This window comes from Lissotriton helveticus, chromosome 7 (genome assembly GCF_964261635.1).
Source record: "Lissotriton helveticus chromosome 7, aLisHel1.1, whole genome shotgun sequence".
Lineage (NCBI taxonomy): Eukaryota > Metazoa > Chordata > Amphibia > Caudata > Salamandridae > Lissotriton > Lissotriton helveticus.
In genome coordinates this window covers 47,036,063-47,059,182 of record NC_136068.1, presented here as the reverse complement: position 1 = coordinate 47,059,182, position 23,120 = coordinate 47,036,063, and the positions used below count along the sequence as shown (strand labels likewise).

Genomic DNA, 23,120 nt, shown 5'->3' with positions numbered 1-23,120 from the left:
ACGAGATAGTGAGGAGTGATCTAACATGGGCAAAAGGGGTAAGAAAAACTCTGATAAAAGCTTGTAAAATGTTGAGGCTTAAGATGAGTCCCCTGACCCTACAAATTGAGTCTGAAAGGAGCGAACTTAGGTCTCGGCAAAGAAACCTCTCGAGTCAAGGACCAGGAGTACCTCAGGGAGAAAAAAATCAGTATGCTGTATGGCTTCTTCATGGCAAAAAGAAGCAAACTTCCCGTACATTGATAGATTACCATGCCGAAGTCTGAGAAGAGAAGTGTTAAAACTGAGAATTGGCGTTAACCCCTATTACACCAATCGTGAAGTAAAAAGAGTAATGATCAATACTAAAGGGAAATGTAACTGTTCTCTGGGAACAACATGTGATTTACTATACATTTTATTAGATTGCCAAATGGTTTTAGATATACGGAAAGACATTTTACGTCCAATTTTTATCAAGTATAGTATAAAAAACAGGGCAGATATAGTCTGTGCTTTGGGAAGGTTTATACAAAAAGTAAAAGAATTTTTGAAAAGCGACTAGAAATTCAAGCTCGCTTGCTACAGGATATGGGTAGGATTCATCGTTGAAAAAGGCTTATTGTTCTTACCTTGGAAGTGCAGTATTATGCATTTAAAGCAGTGTCCTATGGGAGAGTTTTAAAATAAGATAAAAGTAATTTGAAATGGGCTTAATAATGTATTTTGTTTTAAACTTGACACGTTTAGGATGTTTTAGGGTTGGAAGTTAATAATGAATAATTTTAACGTGAATCTTATGATGTGGTTTTATGGTGTAATTTGTGATTTCTATGAATTGTATTTTATAAAGATTGCTATGTTTAAGGACTATATAGTCCAAATAAACTTTGTTTGAACTGAACTGAACTGACAGTGAGACTACATAATCGAGACAAAACTAATTTAAAATACATGCAACTGGAATTATCCCGTGAATATGTTTATTCCCCAGGACAGGCAGCCCACACTAAAAGATCATTGGCCTTATTCTATGATTTTTGCAACTTGACAGGGAAGACGAGTCTTCACCGGAAGACTAGAATATTACATTTTAGGTAGCATTCTGAAATATTAAAGTTAGTGGCATTTTGGGAGATATCGTGGACCTCCTATGCAAGTTGAGATGGCAAAGCAAAAATAAAAACACTTCTGTCTTCATCAATTTTGATTGTGCTTGTACCACGCAATACTAGACCTGGGGTGTAGATTATTAGAAGCCAAATACGTACGAGAGGGCCCTCCTAATTAGCTCACATAAGCCTGGCCGGCGAAGGGCCTGTTGGACCTCTTTCTTCAAGCTCTCAATCTCACTTTCCATCCTGCGGGCCTGGTCTTCAAACCCTTGCCTTATCAGATCCTCCTGGAGCTTCATCCTGCCTTCTAGGGTCCTCTCTTTTTGAGCTTCCTCTCTCATCTTGGTAGTCAGCTTTTCAATGTTCTCCTGGTGGCTGCGCTCCCGGTCCTCCAGCAGTTGCGCTGCTTGTGATGCCTTCTTCTCCAATGCCTTCTTGGTGTTCTCCGTCTCCTCCTCCATCTTACGCTGCAGCTGTGCCATGTGCTCCTGGTGGCTGCGCATCCGCTCCTCCAGCAGTTGCGCTGCTTGTGATGCCTTCTTCTCCGCTTCCTTCTTGATGTTCTCTGCCTCCTCCACCTTACGCTGCAGTTGTGCCACGTACTCCTGGTGGCTGCGCTCTCGGTCCTTCATCAGCTGCTCTGCCTGGAACGCCTTCTTCTCCGCTGCCTTCTTGGTGTTCTCCGTCTCCTCCTCCATCTTACGCTGCAGCTGTGCCATGTGCTCCTGGTGGCTGCGCATCTGGTCCTTCAGCAGCTGCTCTGCCTGTAACGCCTTCTCTGCCTCCATCTTCTGTTTTGCTGCGTCCTCTCTCATCTTGGCCTTCAGCCTCACAAGGTTCTCCTGGTGACTTCGCTCCTGGTCCTTCAGCAGCTGCTCTTTCTGTAATGCTCGCTCCTCTGCTGCCTTCCTCTCCTGATCGAGCTGAGCTGCCTTCGCCTTTTCCTCTGCTCAGGAAATGAAAAAGACAGTGGAAAGTGAGTCAAGTTTTAAAAAACATTTGGTATGCCCTAAGCATCCTGAAAGGCTTTTAGACTGAGAAGGAACAAAGATTTTACAGGTCATTACATGAAGTAGGAGTTACTGATTCACAATTCACACTTTTTCATGCACTGGAATACCACGAAGAGAGAGCACCCTCACAGGCTTCAGCGCAAATGAGTCTTACGCAGATGTGATGTCTCTTGCGTATTTTATAAAAGAATGGATGGTAAAGGTCACTATTGATTTCTTAATATACAGTTACAGTAAAAATCAAAGTCTCTATTTCATTCCCCGTAAAATACGGATTTAAATGTTGTGAGAAAGTGTCCTCTTTCTTGCATGGTATGCCCCCACTTTTTGCTGAATTGCTGATGTGCTTTGACTGAGTGTGCCCTGGGCTCCTGCCAATCAGGTACCCAGGGCCTGTGTTCCTTCCCTAAAACTGCATTGAAGCCTAAACCCAGTTGGCATCTCTGGCCACATGTCAGCCCCTGGTAAATGGTACCATAGGTACCCAAGGCCCTGTGACCAGTGAAAGCCCCTAAGGGCTGCAGCACTTATTGTGCCACCCTTAGAGTCCCTGTACCCCGACACACACACATTGCCTTTGCAGGCTGAGTGTCTTGGTGCAGAACAAAACAAAGAGTCGACATGGCACCCATCCCTGAGTGCCATGCCCACAAACCACTGTCCTGGCATAAATCAGTCACCCCTCTAGCTGGGTGCCCTATGCTAGTGGTGAGGGTATAGGTACATGAGTCCAGTACCCCTACAGTGCCCAAGTCCATTCCTGGGTCCTGCATGCAGGGGCATTGGCCATGGCACTCAACTACTTTAGTTTTTAACCCCAATATACGCCAACCCGGGTCAATTCCTCCCCAAGGCTGCAGAATTCCATTCCCTAGAGACTTGTCTGGAATTGTATTTAGGTATGGGAAGAATTCCATCACATCATCACAGTTGACAATCCAGCAACTATGACCTGGACAGACCATGCCCTTGTCAGCATCAGCATACTCATCCCACACCACCATTGGAACCACCGGCCCGCATCTGGAAAAGCATCTCAGAAAAGAAGCAGGAACCGGTCGCAGCTGAACTTCCCATCATGGCTGATGAACAAACTCTGACCTCATGGTCTGTCTTCACTAACCTCGAAATCACTGCTATCACAGAGATCATCTACTCGGTGCTCCATCTGAGCTTTATCCCTACCCAACTTCGCCAAAGGATTCCTACTAATCAGCAAAGCACTAACACCAAACCTCTACGCCTCCATCGACTCAGCCAATTTCCTGGACACTTAGAAACATTCCACTGTCATGCTTCTTTTAAAGAAATCAAACACTGACCCAGCCACGCTTTCCAACTACATACCCATTTCCTCCTACCATACTCTACACAGGTCTTAGACAAACTAATCGTCGTCAAACAGTTCAGAGTCAGCCCCAGCCACAGTACAGTAAGAGCACTCATTGCTGCCACAGACCACACCCACATAATCTTTGACAGAGGAGGCACAGCAGCCCTCATTCTTCTTTACATCTCTGCAACATTTAACATGGTCTCACATCTTCATCAGGCGTCTGCGCAAGACTGGCATCCAAGGACACGCTCTACAATGGATCCTAACCTTCTTAACGGATATAATACAAGCTGTCAGCCTAGCATCTTACTCCTTGGAAGCCGGACAACTTTTCTGTGAAAAGCCTCAAGGGTTATTGCTCAACTCCACCCTTTTCAATGCATACATGATCGCTCCGGATAATGTCATCCACGCACATGGCATCAACATCCTCTCCTACACCGATGATACATAATCTCTCGCTAGAACAACACCCCAAAGCAAGAAAGAAGTTCCCCTTCTGCATGACCAAGATCATTAACTGGATGAAAGCCAACAGTCTCAAGCTCAACACCAACAAAACAGAAGTAGTGATCTTTTGCAAGCACACCACACCGTGGAACTCTAACTGGTGGCCGGCTGAACTCAGACCTACAACCAGAACCCATGCCAGAAACTCAGAATAATTGACAGACTGCATCAGAGGTAGGGTGATCACCTGTCACCGAGTATAATTATGAGTAGTGATAGAAAAAAATCAGGAGTGTGCCATTTTACGGAAAATATTTCTCACAAGGTGCTAGTTTTATGGATCTATAAACTATGAAAATGATCTGCTGGCACAAGAATGTGTTCTATGTTATGCACGTATCACTCCTTTCCTGGATGCGTATTACAAATGATGAAATTACCTTCACAAGGATAAGCATTCTTCCTCTCATCCAGCCAAGGTGAGATTAGTTCACAGTGACCCTTAAAACAGTGGTAACTGGTAGACTTTGAACATGGTGTAGTATAAATAGCAGGCCCACATTGCATCAAGAGACTGAGAGTACACAGGAGGTCCAGTTCACCTGAGTATGAATGAGGTAGCGACAAGAGGGGTAGCCCTTCACACCAAGGAAGGGTTCTTACCAGGGCTTTAAGTGGGCGGTGTCTAACTGGTGCTGCGCACCATCAGTTTTTTAAAGGGGGCCTCGAAACAAGTCTCTTTCGGGCTGTTTTGCGCCCAGGCACAGGCGGTCCATTTTTATCCAGACTGCAGTGACAGCTGCACATCGACGCACGCGTGCTCACACTGCTCACTTCTCACTAGTGGAGAAGTTACGGCATGACGTCATGCCAGGTGAGCGTTTATGGGGAAGGTAAATCCTTTAAAGTGAGTTGTTTTCTCTCTGGATTTTCCTTCTCTTTTTAAGGTCTCGCTCTCGAGACCTATTGTCGTCGAGATGCCTCTCAAGGGAGACCGGGGCACGCGCCGATTTGCGTCTGTGTACGTGCCTGTGAACACGCGCATGTGCACGTCATCGCAAGCTCCACTTTCGTTTTTGTAATGCGCAGCACGCTCTGTCATGTTCACCTTCCAGGTTGCCAAACAATGCTTGTTAAGCTCCCCAACTATCATTCACTGCATTTCCAGATGATCTAACTAACCTTTGGACAGTTTTAGGCAGCGGTTGCCAGGGACCCAGTTGAATCGCACAACAAACGTAATGAAATGGTACAGTCTCTCCACTACACATAATGGCGGCTTCATATACACATTCTTATACACAAAGCACCGCCTCTTGCTCCTGCATCCTGCCGTAACCAGCATCTCATCCTGCCGCCTCACCTTCTCCCTCCCCCGTGCCCGCCACCTCGCATACCCTGCTTCAGGGAGTACACCTTCCCCATCCTTACCACTTCCCCCTGCTCGGCAGACTTGTAGACACAGGTTACAATCTCGTTATGTAGCAGCAGGAAGAGCGCCACGTCCGCCATCTCTTGCCTATTAATATGTGTCGCCCACAGCTGCTCAGCTCCCTCCAACATGCACAGAATATCTCCATGCGTTCAAACACAACGTTATGCACGCGCACAGCGTCATCAGCAAACTCCGACAACAGGAAATGTGCACGTTAACATCTGGCAGCGTAATAGCGCGCCTGTTTCTATTTCCGGAGCACGCGCACAACACCGTTCATACAACTGAACATAACGTCTCCAATATACCAGTGAGTGGTTGGAGAGGCAAGTGTCTGAGGAATAGACGGCCGGCCCGTAAACAGAATGGCTCGTCTCGCAAGTAAGTGTATTATAGACTGTGTTAGCTAAAAGTTTTAATCATTTTACGCGTTGCTAGCGGCACCACCGGACCAAACCCCACGGGACTGTAGCACATGTGGACCCACTGTACAGCAGTGCTGCTGCTGAGTTATGTACTGTGCAAGTTTGCTGAGTGTTGCACCTCCAGGCCAGGCTGCTACAATGAGCTCACGGCGCTGCGGTAAATCCCGCAGCTGGCCCTGGCCGGAAATGCAGCTCCCGGTGGCTGCCGGTGGCCGTCGCTGTAAAGGAATCTTCATTCAAGTAAGCAAGTATGTGCCAGTAGTAGTAGTAGCCCTCTGGAGTCAGGGGCATTAATGAAAAGCATTGAGTGGCAATTGCGGGAATTAAAGCTCCAAATGATGTGCCTCAGTTTGTTTTGCTTTTATCCTTCCACGCACGCATGACACACCTGCACTCGAGTCGCAGCCACACACTTCACTTCAGACACCATGATACCTCTCTTACTCTGGCTGAGAACAGCTCAACGAATGATGTAACATTTGACTGCTCTGCACTGTACGAAACGTACTGATTGACTCGTCTTCTACTAATGCCACTGATTTTCCACACAATTAATTGCCGAGCATGCATCATGTATATTAAAAAAAATGTACCTTTAATTCATGGTCTGGACAGCAGTGTGCACGCGGCGATCTCAATCTACCACATGACTTCACAACAGATGAGACCTTCGCCCTGCTCCAACCCCATCCCCCAACACGTCCAGGTTAGGCTGAGTTATAGATGCATTTGGGTGGCATATCATTTGTGGCAAGAGAGTTGACAAAAACTCAGTTGCTAGTGCTTAATGCTGCAGTAGAGACTTTTCAAAACATACAGTTGAAAAATATTATGGACTTCTGTACACTCTCCGTTTATAATATACTTTTTTCCAATTAGCATAAGCAGTGCATTTTAAATAATGTTGAAACTGGACACACACGTTTTCATTCATTTTTGTATGTTGTTTTTCTTCATTTTATGTTCAACAAATTGCTCATTGCTACACAACAAATAACAATGGAACAATTCACCCATGCTGATTGCCTCATCAGTGATAAGATCTTTATTCAAATATTAATTGTACTAATTAGATCGCTATCACAAGTACCTTCACTGCCATGTTCTAATAGTTACTCAAAACTCTTGAAGCGTTTATGCCATTAAAATTACAACCAAGAAAAATAATAGTCTAAGCCTGAGTACTTGACGATTGCTCTGCCTGTAACAATATGAACTCATTACCGCTTTTATATTCCGGCAGTCACATTCTGGGACGAGGCGGGTGGTGACTGGTCCCGGGTCTCACAAACAGTGTGAGGTCTGAGGTGGTGGGTGTCAGCCTTGTTTTGGCAGCAACGGACCGATCCCTGTAGGCTCTAAAGCAAGGCAGCCTGGACTCACTCTCTGTGCAATATTCCGCACAGAAGAGCACTGCCTGGTCGCCCCCAGCCCGGCCCAATGAGGACACGCTGGCGCTCATTCCGGCAGGTAGGCACTGAGGTGCACTTGTCACAGGTAAGTTGTGCTGTGAATGGGATAAGGTGACGAGGGATAAGGCAGTACGGCTGCCACCTTTCCCAGGGAATAATACCAACACTTTCTAATGTTTGAAGATTCTCCAAAGGCCTAGACATGATAAACACTCTATACAAATTCCTTTTTAACACTGACTTTCTGCCTTTTAATACTTTATCAGTCACGGACCATTAACGCAGCTCCTCCACGCATTTTAAAGTGTTTTTACTCGTATGTTTGCTGTTTTAAATGTGCACTGATGAGAGGGAAAAAATGCCAGCTTTCGGTGATTTGTGTGCTGAGACATTAAGATAGTAAACAGCCAGGTACCAACTCTATAGTCTGGTTCTAGTTGCTGTATCTGGGGCCAGATTTGCTTAAACTGACTGGGTTGCATAGATATGGTGTTTGCATGCACCGGGCAGGGCTGACTAAATCAAACTGGGAAACAGCTACTAGATGGGACAGGGCAGGGTCAGGATGGTTGTGTTGAGGGTTAAATGGATTAGAATGCACTGGGCAGGGTCACACTAGTTCTGGTGGATACGAGTGAGCTAGAATGAAATTCAGATGGCTGGGATGGCTCTGATGGAGGTAAGGGGGTTAGAGTGCAATGAGCAGGGGTTGATCTGCTGGAAGTGTGCAGGGTTCCAACACACTGGGCTGGCCCTGGCTGTTTTTGATCCGGTCAAGGGAGTTAGGATGCACTGAGGGGGTTAGGCTACTTCTGATTGGCTGTCAATGGTGTTAAAATGGACAATATTGTCTGGGTAGTGCTCCTCATTGCCTAAAAGGTGGTAATTTGTGATATTTAACTCTCAGTATGGACTTCATTGCTTATTTCTACTGGGGAGAAAGTGCCACTCATTTTGCCACCCATTGGGCAGTAGAATGCCACTCACAAGTACACTAAAACCATGGAAATCTCACACATAAGCAATCTGAAAATTTGGCAGCTATGCTATAAAATCAGCTTTTAGGCTAGTGTGTGGTCATGAATGATCAGATCAACAAGATTATCTTGTGAGCACTGTAGTGCCTTCCTGCCCTCTGTTACTGCAAACTGCAGTCATGCAGTCTGTCTTCGGTTAGTGCTCTTCCATTTTAGGTGCTATGCAGCAGTTAGTTTTAAGATCTTCTTAGGGTTTCTTGTTGCTCAAATCTGTGTAATTTCGGATATTTATATGTTTCCCTCATCTTCATTGCTTGATTTCGCTTGCGATAAAGTGTCACTCATAGTCGTTTAAATGTCACTCATAATTACACCGATTTTAAGAAAATGTCACACATAAGCAATCTGAAACTTTGGCAGCTATGCCACTAAAGCTTGCCAACAGTCTCTACATGTTTGCTATGTATACAATGTGGAATGTGCAATGTTTATATACTGCATACAAAATTATGTAACATTTGTGTTCCTTCTGCCTTTAATATTATGTCTGACAAATATATAATGCTAATAATGTTGTCCATTTTTTACTCTTCTTATTTTAAAGGGACAGTGCACAGATTGTTCTCCACTCCACACCCCCCCACTCCCCCCACACACCCACAGACACACAACCCCACACACACACACAAGCCCACGCACACACACACAACCCCCCCCACACACACACATACACACACAACCTCACACACACAACCCCACACACAACCCACACACAACCCCCCACACACACACACAACCCCCCACAAACACACACAACCCCACACACACACACACAACCCCCACACAAACCCACACACACACAACCCCCACACAAAACCCCCCACACACAACCCCACACACACACACAACACCCCCCCCACACACACAACCCCCCACCCCCCCACACATACAACCCCACACACACACAACCCCACACAACCCCACACACACACAACCCCACACAGATACAACCCCACACACAACTACACACACACACAACCGCAACAACCACACGCACACACAACCACACGCACACAACCACACACAACCACACACAACCCCACAACCACACACACAACCCCAAACACAACCACACACACAACCACAAACACAACACACACAACCACACACACAACCCCACACACAACCCCAAACACAACACACACATCCACACACACACATCCACACACATACAACCACACACATACAACCACACACACACACAACCACACACACACAACCACACACACACAACCACACACACACAACCACACACACAACCACACACAACCCCACAACCACACACACAACCCCAAACACAACCACACACACAACCCCAAACACAACACACACATCCACACACACACATCCACACACACACATACAACCACACACATACAACCACACACATACAACCACACACACACAACCACACACACACACAACCACACACACACAACCACACACACACAACCACACACACACAACCACACACACACAACCACACACACAACCACACACACACACAATCATCTATCTATCTATCGCATTCACTGTGTCTATCGCCCTCACTCTATATATATATCTATCTATCTATCTATTGCCCTCACTCTAACTATCTATCTCCCTCACTCTATCTATCTATCCATCTATCTATCTATCGCCCTCACTCTATCTATCTATCCATTTATCCATGTATCTATCTATTTATTGACCTCACACTAGCAATCTATCGCCCTCACTCTATCAATCTATCGCCCTCCCTCTATCAATCTATCACCCTCACTCTATCAATCTATCGCCCTCACTCTATCAATCTATCGCCCTGTGGAAAAGTAAATTTTGCCATGTTCTGTGTCCCTACGTGTTCCCCATCTTATGTTATACGTGCATGATTAATATGCATATGTATTCCCTTATGATCGATTAAAGACGCAATTACAGTTGTGTCCATCTCTAGTATGCCAGTTTCCAGTTCTTGTGAAAGCTACGAGTATTAGGCCTATGTAAAGTTACGTTGCCACGTTTCTCAGTGTGCACGTTAATTCAGTAAAAGTCCCCGTTTCTAGGCCTCAAAAGGGCCCGGACTCAGATTCAGCTCCTGTCTCCTGAACCCTCGCTGAGGAGCGATACAGCCCCCACCTGTATCCCTGACCCTTCACTTACTTCCTGCCTCACAGTGCCCGGCTCGGCCTGGCTCTGCCTCTCAGTCTGCCAAGAGTATGTTATGATTCTAGTTATCTGTCCAGCTCTCCTTCCCTGCATTCCTAAGCTACTGAATCGCATCAATAGTTTCCGTCATGGTCTAGCCTTTACGTCTCCATTTGAGAGAAATACTGTATTAACGGTCATTTAATATTCCTCAACACGCACTACATGTAGAATTATGTATGCACCAGTCTTAGAGTCTGTTAGCCTTTACCCTGATAACTTTTGGATTCTATCAACATGTTCTCTAAACATCAGATACTAGATAGTGTTTAGGTACATGTCGCTCTGACTCTCCAGACTTTAGTCTCTCCTTCTAGCGCAGAAGTCATAGCCCCCAGCTTCTCCCTAGTAACACGTCATTGTCAGTTTGCGCGCACCACTAGGTTAGAGGTCCCGGCTCCTTAGGTAGCCCCCTCCATGTTTCCGCCCCTTTTATGACATATTCTGTTACGTTTGCATCACATGTCTATGTTCACGCCTCTTGTTACACCTACTTTCTGCCTTATCTTTCGCGACTGCTACGAATCCCGCCCACTGCTACGCCTACTGTATGAACTCTAATGCAATTGTTTAACTATATATACTTGTGCACTGTTATTAAAGTTAGCGCGCTCATCCCAGATCCTGCCCCGGCAGCTGCCGGGCCCTGCCATCCTATTCCCGTGCAGGTTGTCCTGTTGCTGTCCTTTATGCTGTATTAAAACCTGCAAACTCAAGATACCTCGAATCTTGACTCTTATTTATTGAGCTATCTGTTATTTTATATCTAGTCAAAAATAGAACAGGTATTTAATTATTTATTTACCACATAATGGCGCCCGAATAGGGACTTGCCCCTTCCCCACGCGCCGGAGAAGCCACGCAGGCCCCCTGATCCTCTGCAGCCGTGACGGAACCATACCGTGCACGTGCAGATATTTCTGCTTCAAGTATCCCTCAGGCCCACGGAGGAGACGGAGGTTGCGGTCCAGCATCCAGACGAGGCGGTGGAGGAACGCGGCGAGTCCCGACCAGAGCCTAAGCCGAGAGTCCAAGGTCCGAGGTATCCGGAGGCCCACCTGTAACTGAAGTCCGAAGTTCGTTGTCCGTCGTCGTAGCAGTCCAGTCCAGTCCGAGGCCTTCCGTTGAGTACCGTTGCTGGGGTAGTATCTAGACAGGGTCAATTGCATTGTCTCTGGTCCGTGGGTTTGGGTACACAGATCCAACACGAAGTGTCCACTTAGGTGGATGCGGGTCCTGACGTGTCTCTTTATGAGACCGGTAAGTTTCGTACTGTTTTAGCAGTGCATCTAGTTTCTGTTCTAGTCAGTTCTGTTCTCGAGAAATTCATGTATTCTGTTTTCAGTAGTTCAGGTAGTATTTTGTCCGAACTGTTATTTTAAATGTCATTTATGTATTTCAATGTCGTGGTATGAATGTGTTGTTCTTCAGTAATTATCGTGTTCATTGTGTATTGTATTGTGTCTAGACTCCAGCCCAGTCATGCCTCTGTTCTCCAAATTACGTCAGTTAAGAACTAGAAAAGGTCTGTTAGAAGAAGCAGTTCCTGTCCCGCCTAGGGACAGTCCAGGTCATTTTATGTATCATAAGCATGGCATAAGTGCCATATTATATCTAGATTTATGGGTGGAGTACACCAAACAGTTAGAAGAAAAGTATAGATGGCCCGTATCGGGTACATGGGATGCCGAGTGCATCATGCGAGTAGAAGAAGTATTATGGAAAAAGAAATCCAGACAGTCACAGAAAGATGCCATCGAGTTATGGCGCAAAGAATCTCATAAAAGAACCGAAAAAGAAATCAGAAAGTCAGAATTAAGTAGAGAATCCTTAGAAAGGGCCCAAGAAAGGGAATTAATCGAAATAGGTGAACGAGTTAAAACCGAACAGTCAGACAGACAGAGAAATGCCCTCATTAAGGGTATGTATCCTCTTCTTGCCGAGGGCTTGCCAAAAGCAACCCCGGAGGCATCCAGTAATTTCCCGCCACCCTTAGTTCCGACCAAGCTACGTCACAAACCGACCGCAGCTGATATTTTTCTCTCATCCTATTTGGACGACACAGTCCCGGAATATGCAAATCCCGCTCCGCCAGCTCCTGTAAATAATGTAGTTCCTGTTCGTCCAGCCACCGGGGCACCTGTTACAGCACCTGTTACGGTACCCCCGGTCCAGCCCGTAGTACAAGTACCCGCTACATCGGTCACTCTGCCAGCATGAAGAGTATCAGTCGACGATTCCAGTTTAGGGGCCGCGGGGGGAGGTCCTCCTGGTACCCCGCCGCCACACAAACGTGTAACGTTAGTCGAGTTACATGAACGTGCGTTACAGCGTACGCCCAAATATCAGTCCGTTGCAGATATCAAGCGAGCTCTTACCGAATGCCGTTATGATCCAGCCCCAGGCGATGATAATATGGTTATATATTCATTGCGTGTAAGACGGGTGACCGAGTATTTGGACACCCTACCGAATATGAAAGAAGATCTAGACAGAATATATCGTTTCATCCGTACAGGAGACGATCCAGAAAGTATTGGCGAAATCATGTCTCTAAGGAAAGCTGAGACCCAGCTCATGCTATTAAAGTTTCTAATCAATTGTTTAATAAGGGAACAAGATTGTCCGACTAAAGATCCGACCGAAATGAAAGTTCTGACAAGGTGGAGTGATAATATAGCCGAGGGAAGACACAGGACACTCAGTAGTATAGAAAGTATGTACAAGAAAATTCGTAAGGAAATAATAAGGTTACACGACAATCGTAAAGCAGCACAAGTAAGTGAGAAAGAAGACAACTCTTCTACTGAAGAGGTAGACGACGAGAATCCCACCAGAATAGCGTATGTAGGTAAATCTAGATTTCCAGACCGACATTTACGCCTAGAACACAAGAAAGTTTTTCATCCCCCAGCACCAGAACAAGGTTCTCTGGAACAAGTATTTCAAGCTACCGATCAAATTCTGAAATCACGAATCGGTTATAGTGAATTAAGTACCATGCATGAACAAGAACTAGCCCGATCAGCAGTCCGATGGATTACTGATTCTACCACTTTTCCAGACGAAATAGTGGCACAAATATTTCTGAAACTGCCCCCAGCCGAGCAGCGACTGGTGGGTATGTATATGATCCAGCACCTCATTACATTGTATGAGGGTCAGCATTCTGATCCAGGTCCGTTACATGATGTCCTGAACGAGTTACTCCAGTATAGATGGAAAGGTTTAGGTACCGATTTAATTAGTGTCATTCTAGAACAGCGCCACAAATATAGAACGTTTCTGAACCCACATTTTGTTCATGTCTCACCTCCAGAAAGTAAACCGTTTTACATAGATAGACAGCATCCGTTACGAGAAGTACACCCAGTTAGGACAGCGGGTGGTGAAATGCAACGAGTATTTGTTTACACCCCAGTTACCAAGATGGAACTCTTAGAAATGAAGAAGTTAATTCCCTGTCACGACAAAGATCCAGCAGGGTTCCACCGAGAATTAAAAGACATGCTCCGTATGGGAGAATATACGTATCCAGATATTATTAAAATGCTAAAAGTCCTGTTGCCCGCAGGGGTATATGAGAAACTCAAGGAAAAGGAATGGGAGGTGGGAGAGAAAAAGATAGATTGGACAGCTCTAGAAGCTGAAGATAATGCACGTGTACCAGGTACCGGTCTTGGAGATAAATGTAAAGAATTACCAGAGTTATTGATTCAGGTTTTGCCTAGGTTATTAGCCACGAAAAAGGAAGACTGGGATGCCATCTCAGCCTGTAAACAGAAACCAGACGAAGATACTAGTGATTTTTATTCTAGATTCGAGAAATGTTTTATAATTAACAGTGGTTTAAAGACGAGTAGTGAGTCATACCCTCATCTTTTTGTTACTAAATTAGTCGAGAATTCAAGCCCACAAGTTAAAAATCGAGTTTTGAAAGTCGAAAGTACATGGCAAGCTAGTACCCCGTCCCAGATGTTACAGATGCTTCAGTATCACCAGAATAGAATCAGAGAAGAGCAAGAACACGAGAGAAGACGTATGAAAGACACGAAAATGAAAGTACTAGTTGCACAATCTGTTCCTCAAGACAGTCAGAAGAGGGGTCCGAATCAAGCCAGTCATCCTGCAGCTCCCGTTAAAGGGACATGCAATTATTGTAAACAGCCAGGTCATTTCATAAACGAGTGTGCAGTTCTGAAACACAACATAGCTACTGGTAAGACTAAAGAAAGACCACGTCCGCCTAGACAAGAACAAGTTTCACAGACTTCACCGTCATCACAGAATGCACCACAGCCAGTTCCAGCATCACAGCCTATAGCTGCAACACAGCATGTTACACAGCAGATGTACCAGTATGCCCAGACAGAGTATCCAGAGTATCAACCATATTCATGAAACAGCCTAGAGAGGGAGGTAGGCTTGCCTCTCATCGAGATACCTGTAGATCAAGAGGGTCCCTATGTACACAGTCAAGTATTGGGGAAAGACAGAAAGTTTTTGATTGATACAGGGGCAAGTAGGACTACTATCAGTCATGACGAGGTTCCAGGGGCTCCGCTCTCAGGCTCTAGAAATGTTTCCCTTGGATTTTCAGGAAAGCCTATTGTAAACGAGATATCAAAGCCAGTTACTCTAGAAGTTGGTCCATTGTCCCGAACTACTGATCTATTGCTTACGAAGTCATGTCCAGAAAATTTGTTAGGCATCAAGACACTGAAAGAATTAGGTGCAGTTATTTGTTGTTCCCCAGAGGGAATACGTTTGTTTTTGCGTGACTTCAAGGGTCACTATGTTTTACGAGATTTTGATCCAAGATTGTCTAATGTTCCGCAGCATCTATGGGCACAAGGTCCAACTGATGTTGGTTTTATGCAAATCACACCCCATCGTGTGACTCTCAAGCAAGGTGTAGTGTTACCACGAATTAGACAGTATAGATTGCCACCTGAGGCTGTAGCAGCCTTATCCAAAATTATTGACATGCTCATGGCTCAAGGAGTAGTTGTAGAAACTGACTCCAATGTATGTAATTCTCCTATCATTCCAGTCATGAAGCATACTGATCCAAATGCACCTCCAGTATATCGATTAGTGATTGACCTTCGAGAACTCAATAAATGTATTATCCCCCAGTATCCAGTAGTTCCAGATATCTCATCTCTATTGACAGCTATTGATTCTGAGGCAATATTCTTTACAGTAATAGACCTCAAGAACGCATTTTTCAGTGTTCCAATTCATCCAGACAGCCAGTACCTTTTCGGTTTTTGTTTAAATGGAAGGAGCTATAAATTCACACGAGCTCCTCAAGGTTTCACAGAAAGTCCTAGTATTTACAGTCAAGCACTTAAGAGACAACTAGACAATATTCACATGCCAGCTGACACTGCCCTGCTCCAATATGTCGATGATCTACTGATCACAGCCCGTTCTGAACGTGCTTGCGAGCGAGCGTCACTTACAGTTCTGTATTTCCTAGCCGAGATGGGGCACAAGGTGTCCCCTTCGAAGCTCCAATTCTGTGTACAGCAAGTGATCTACTTAGGCCACTTACTGTCCAAGAGGGGTAGGCAGTTAACACCCGATCGCATCCAGTTAATAGCGAGTCTTCCACAGCCCAGGACACAGAAGGAGGTACGTGCTTTTATCGGCCTTACTTCTTATTGCAGACAATGGATTCCTCAGTATGCATTTCTAGCCAAGCCACTGATACAGTTAACGACACAGGAGGCAGCCGTATCGACTGTTCTCCCTTGGACATCTGAACATACACTTAGTTTCAATGAATTGAAGAAAGCTTTATGCCAAGCTCCTGTTCTAGCTACACCGAACTACAGTAAGCCTTTTACACTTTTTGTCACAGAACGTGATGGTACAGCATTATCTGTTCTTACACAAGATCAAGCCGGACAATACAAGCCCTGTGCTTATTTTTCGAGCACACTAGATCCAGTAGCCCAGGCTCTGCCTGCGTGCCTCAAGTCAGTTGCAGCCACAGCACTAGCTATCAGACAAAGTGATTCCATAGTATTAGGACACTCCTTGACAGTACAAGTTCCACACTCTGTGGAAGTTCTTTTAAACCGAACACAGACTCAACACTTGACAATTGCACGTTTGACAGGTTATGAACTGACACTGTTCCAGCCACACATAGAAATCAGACGCTGCAACGTTCTAAATCCTGCTACACTGTTACCGTCAGTTACTTCAAATTCTACCACACATGATTGTGTGGAAGTCATTAACACTATGACTAAGCCAAGACAAGACCTGACAGACATTGCATTACCTGATCCCGACCTGACACTTTATGTGGATGGTTCATGTATGAGAACCAGTACAGGAGAACTAGTAGCCGCGTATGCAGTGACTACTGACACTGAAGTTATTGAGACACACCGTATTGACACCCTGTCCGCTCAAGCAGCAGAGCTAGTCGCTCTGACCCAAGCCTGCATACGTGCCAAGAACTTGAAAGTAAACATATACACAGATTCACGTTATGCATTCGGAGTTGTACACGACTTTGGAGTGCTCTGGCAAGAGAGAGGTTTCATGACTTCTCATGGGACCAAGATTCAGCATGGTCTTCTTATTCAAGCTCTGTTAGATGCAATACATTTACCGACAGCTATCGCTATCATGAAGTGCAAAGCACATACGAAAGTTACTGACATTATTTCTCAAGGCAACGATCTAGCAGATCGAACAGCCAAGCTTACAGCTCAGACACCAGACATTCCAGTTAACACAACACTGATACACACTCCAGAACAGACTACATGTATGACAGTTAAGGACCCTACACAAGATGTCATAGACATACAGTTACATGCTACTCCTGAAGAAATCAAGAAATGGTCCGAACAAGGAGGGGTCCAGACAGATCAGGGATGGTTGACAAAGGGAAAAGCCACATGGTTTCTCCCCGACTCAATGGTTCAAGTCATTATTAATACCGCACATAGTCCAGCACATCTAGGAGAAAAAGCTATGTTAGACAGTATTCAGAACCTTTGGTTCAACAAGCACTTACGAGCTGCAGCCAAGCAGAAAGTCCGTACCTGTATGATATGTTGCCAGTTCAATCCAGGTAAAAGTGTCCCGGTGGAACAAGGGGGATTCCAGCCTCCTGACCACCCTTTTGAAGTCCTCCAGATGGATTATATTCAGATGGAGCGATGTCGAGGTTTCAAGTATGTCCTTGTAGTTGTATGCGCTTTGTCCAGGTGGACAGAAGCATATCCAGTCCCAGATTACACAGCCGCGACCACTGCCAAGCAGTTGGTTCGTGAATTTTTCCCCCGCTATGGACTCCCTAGGGTCGTGTATTCTGATAACGGCCAGCCATTCTCATCTGAGTTGATGAAACATGTTTCCCTTTTGTTAGGGTACCAGTGGAAGTTCCATTGTGTACGCCATCCAGAAGCAGCCGGTCTCGTAGAGAGACATAATCAAACCTTGAAAACCCGTATTGCCAAGGTCTGTAAAGAGAAAGGTGTAGACTGCCAGTCGCTTTGTTCTATATGCGCATGGTCGCACACTCCAGATCAGGCCTGTCCCCTTATGAGGTCGTATTCGGCCGCCCCCCGAACATGTGGGGTACACCCAGACCCCGAAGTATTACAGATGTTTCCAGTAATATGCTGACAGATTACCTAGCTTCCTTGATGTCTGCCCTACACTCTTGTCGTTCACAGGTTGCCGCTGCATTTCCTGACAATACTGAAGTCAAGCCACACGAGGTCCTTCCTGGCACCCTGGTCTTAATCCGGAATTTTGATCGTTCAAGTCCGCTGGAGCCTCGCTGGAAGGAGCCCAGACTCGTCCTTCTGACCACCCGCACGGCCGTGAAGTTGGAAGGCAGAAAAGGCTGGGTGCATCTATCTCATGTCAAGAAATTTCACGGACTAAGAACTAAAACGTTTATTGACACTTCTACAGACACTTCCGAGTCTAAACATTGCCCTATTCTCAAGGACTGTCCCGCTATTGACTTTGATTCAAAGCCCTCCCTGTTAGAGAAAACTCCGCAGCAGGAGTATAAAAGTAAGCTTCGGTCTAGTAAAATAAGTCAGCCAGTTTAATTGTCTAAGTCCCCCTCGGGTGAAACGGTTAGACAGGTATCTGACATGTATGAGATAGACCCCCATAGTGAGAGAGTTAGTCAAAACTCAATCCGATGTATCATTTTTCTAAGTTTTATATTGTTTTTGAGTGTGATGGTTACCTGCACAAGTTATGCATTTCATTTATGTTTCCCAATTTCTCATGTACATATGTTTTCTAATGCTACAGTAGAGCACACATTTAGTGATCTGCCTCCTCACGAACTATCCTATCGTCTTGCTATGCGCAACAATACATTTATCCGTATGTTACATTATTCACACCAGACCAGCAATGCCACTAATTGTTGGGTGTGTGGTCGACTCCCCCCTTTCCAGACACCGAAGGGAGTTCTGCCACTGTTTCCTTATCCGTTTTCACATAATGGTTCATGTGGAGCCTGGTCCATGTTAACGTCATCTTCAAATGATATGTCCCTTCTGAATAGTACATGTTTTCCAGACAAGCAAGGTCTTCCCCACAGAACAGGGTTAGATCTAGAAAATGAAGTTTATAATTTAGGTAATTATTCTTCGAATTTCATGGTCCTGAATGTTCAGTCTGATCCTACTCCAGACTTACCTGCTATTTCAGTACTACCAGTCAAAGGCGAATTATGTGTCAGAAATAATGGTTCCGCACATGTAGGACATAGTGATTGTACTACTATTGTCAAGTATAGTGACAGTGGGAAATCTATTTTCAAAGCCTCACGTCATTCTTATTTTGTTTGTGGTCAGACCGCATATGTTCGTCTGCCCCTCGATTGGGATGGAACATGTTACATTGCCTTCCTACTGCCACCAGTTTTCCTAGCCCCATCCGATTATCATAGAAACACACATCTAGTACACCTTAGACATAGAAGGGAGATCGAGTCCCCGATTGTCGATCAAACTGAAACTGCTCTAGAACAGTATACAGATTTCAATAAAGGTTTCTTCTTCTTTATAGGCCCTATCCAGAATAGTAAGCTAATCCGTAGATTGACCAGAACCCTTGAAGCAGTGGTGAATGAGACTGCCTCTGCTCTAGGTAACTTAACGGAAGAGCAATCTGCTATGAGATTTGTCGTGCTCCAAAATCGTCTCGTTCTTGATGTCATACTGGCCGATAGAGGAGGAGCATGTAGAGTCATCGGATCTAGTTGCTGCATTTTCATTCCTAATAACGCGCCGTCTGTTTATTCAGCTATAACCAGACTTCATAAAATTGCCCATCAGTTACACCAGAATCCAGGCACCTGGACATGGTCCGGTTGGTTCTGGAGTATAATTTCTGCCTGGGGATGGAAAGTATTGTCATTTCTAAGTATTGCAGTAGCGATCATATTCAGTTGCTGCCTCTGTATACAATGTGGCCCTGCGATTTGCGGCATTTGTGCTACATCTTGTATTCCTAGTCCCAAGTCCCGTCCTAGATCCCGTTCCAAGCCAATTCGAGACGAGCAAATGATACTGTATGAAATGATAGATGGTATCATGAATATAGATGTTTCCTGATGGAAACGTAGTGACAAGGAGGGAATGTGGAAAAGTAAATTTTGCCATGTTCTGTGTCCCTACGTGTTCCCCATCTTATGTTATACGTGCATGATTAATATGCATATGTATTCCCTTATGATCGATTAAAGACGCAATTACAGTTGTGTCCATCTCTAGTATGCCAGTTTCTAGTTCTCGTGAAAGCTACGAGTATTAGGCCTATGTAAAGTTACGTTGCCACGTTTCTCAGTGTGCACGTTAATTCAGTAAAAGTCCCCGTTTCTAGGCCTCAAAAGGGCCCGGACTCAGATTCAGCTCCTGTCTCCTGAACCCTCGCTGAGGAGCGATACAGCCCCCACCTGTATCCCTGACCCTTCACTTACTTCCTGCCTCACAGTGCCCGGCTCGGCCTGGCTCTGCCTCTCAGTCTGCCAAGAGTATGTTATGATTCTAGTTATCTGTCCAGCTCTCCTTCCCTGCATTCCTAAGCTACTGAATCGCATCAATAGTTTCCGTCATGGTCTAGCCTTTACGTCTCCATTTGAGAGAAATACTGTATTAACGGTCATTTAATATTCCTCAACACGCACTACATGTAGAATTATGTATGCACCAGTCTTAGAGTCTGTTAGCCTTTACCCTGATAACTTTTGGATTCTATCAACATGTTCTCTAAACATCAGATACTAGATAGTGTTTAGGTACATGTCGCTCTGACTCTCCAGACTTTAGTCTCTCCTTCTAGCGCAGAAGTCATAGCCCCCAGCTTCTCCCTAGTAACACGTCATTGTCAGTTTGCGCGCACCACTAGGTTAGAGGTCCCGGCTCCTTAGGTAGCCCCCTCCATGTTTCCGCCCCTTTTATGACATATTCTGTTACGTTTGCATCACATGTCTATGTTCACGCCTCTTGTTACACCTACTTTCTGCCTTATCTTTCGCGACTGCTATGAATCCCGCCCACTGCTACGCCTACTGTATGAACTCTAATGCAATTGTTTAACTATATATACTTGTGCACTGTTATTAAAGTTAGCGCGCTCATCCCAGATCCTGCCCCGGCAGCTGCCGGGCCCTGCCATCCTATTCCCGTGCAGGTTGTCCTGTTGCTGTCCTTTATGCTGTATTAAAACCTGCAAACTCAAGATACCTCGAATCTTGACTCTTATTTATTGAGCTATCTGTTATTTTATATCTGGTCAAAAATAGAACAGGTATTTAATTATTTATTTACCACAGCCCTCACTCTATCAATCTATCGCCCTCTTTCTATCAATCTATCGCCCTCACTCTATCAATCTATCGACCTCACTCTATCTATCGCACTCACTCTATCTATCTATTGCGCTCACTCTATCTATCTATTGCACTCACTCTATCTATCTATCTATTGCCCTCTATCTATCACCCTCACTCTATATATCTATCTAACACTCTCACTCTATCTATCACCCTCACTCTATCTATCTGTCTATCGCCCTCACTCTATCTATCGCCCTCACTCTATCGCCCTCACTATCTATCTATATCCCTCACTATCTATCTATCGCCCTCACTCTATCTATCTATCTATCTGTCTATCGCCCTCACTATAGCTATCTGTCTATCTATCTGTCTATCGCCCTCACTATATCTATCTGTCTATCTATCTATCTCCCTCCCTCTATCTATCAACCTCCCTCTATCTATCTAGCACCCTCCCTCTACCTATCTATCTATCTATCGCCCTCCCTCTATCGCCCTCCCTCTATCTTTCTATGGCCCTCACTCTATCTATATATCGCACTCACTCTATCTATTGCATCACCACAGCATCACTCAGCACCACCACAGCATCACTCAGGGGCACCACAACATCACTATATGCTACCACAGCATCACTGAACGCCACAGCATCACTCGTCGCCATCACTCAGCGCCACCACAGCATCAATCTGTGCGACCATTCAACAACAACTGGTTCAAATATCTTCTCTCAATGTTTCAAGCTTTATTAGAAATGTCACAAAAAAAAGTTAATATTTCACTTCTGTTCTTGGATTTTCGTCACAATAAAATACACTGAACATAACCTTCACAAAAGTTATTTATAAAAGTTTAAGCTATTGCCATTATAAATTACAATAACTTTTATTTAAGTGTAAAAGCCATTGTTATTTGTAATATCAATACATCTAAGTCACGTAAATACAACACATATTCCATTACAATTGCGAAAGTTAAAACAATTGGCATTGTAAATGACAAAGCTATTAATTTAGCTAGTTTCAAAACCAACACATGAATACTAAATTTGTCATTTACAATACCAATAGCTCAAACTTTCCTAATGCGAGACCTATTGCATTGCAAATGCTTGTTAAACTCAGGAGCAGCAACATTGTTGTGGTGTCACCAGGGCTTTAAGTGGAAGCTTTTTTAATATTATATAATAGCCATAGTTACTGCTTATTTATCTTATGCAACTAAGAACCATTGACAAAGCCAATAGTCCTGACTTGCTGTAGGTATGATGTAACTTGTTGTATCATATATCTGGATACAAGGGCAGAAACAGCAATTTACAAGTCTGCTAAGCACAGATGTTTAGCTTATGTGTTTTAAGCCACACCCTTAATTACATTGGGCACGCCCCTTTAGAGAAACTCAACCCCCCCCCCCCCCCCCAGTTTTTTCATCCCACGTAAAGCCCCGTTTCTTACCATTGGTGACAAATGACTTTTTTTCAGATACTTTTTCCAAATGATACAGGAAGTTATGATTAGGAAGACAGGCAATATTTTCGCATGTCAGGAACTGTCATCAGTAAAGTGTGTCAGATAGAAAAATAAGTTACGCAGACTGCAGAAGTAAGCAGTGTTGCTAAAGCTGGAGCACTGGAGATAATGTCATTATAGAAAATAAGAACTTATACATTTGCTGGGAAGTGGTATCAGCGGAAATGATCTCATGAGAAGTCTGGGTTATCACACCGGCACTGATTGAGTGACCAATGTTGGAAACAAGATTGCCAAGTCCCTTCTTTGCAGGAAGCAGTGCCAGAAACTGACCTATGAGGGGTCCAACTGTAACTAAGACACCTGAAAAAGAAGTTCACAGATGTAGGCACCATGTTGACATTATAGAA

The 23,120-nt window shown here is 44.7% G+C and overlaps 1 protein-coding gene across 2 annotated transcripts in view; it reads right to left on the bottom strand.

The window, feature by feature from the left end:
- Window positions 1-381: 381 nt before the first annotated feature.
- The window catches only part of LOC144767991 (guanylate-binding protein 1-like), a 164,196-nt gene continuing 141,457 nt past the window's right edge, over window positions 382-23,120 (bottom strand). The window contains exons 10-11 of one of the 2 annotated variants that reach the window (XM_078651381.1): window positions 1,643-2,040; window positions 382-1,525 (exon numbers count right to left, since the gene is read on the bottom strand). In XM_078651381.1, coding sequence (XP_078507507.1) covers window positions 1,232-1,525; window positions 1,643-2,040 — 692 coding nt within the window. In that variant the 3' untranslated portion in view covers window positions 382-1,231. Of the gene's footprint in view, window positions 2,041-23,120 lie in introns of both variants that reach the window. The other variant, XM_078651380.1, reaches the window with a different exon arrangement.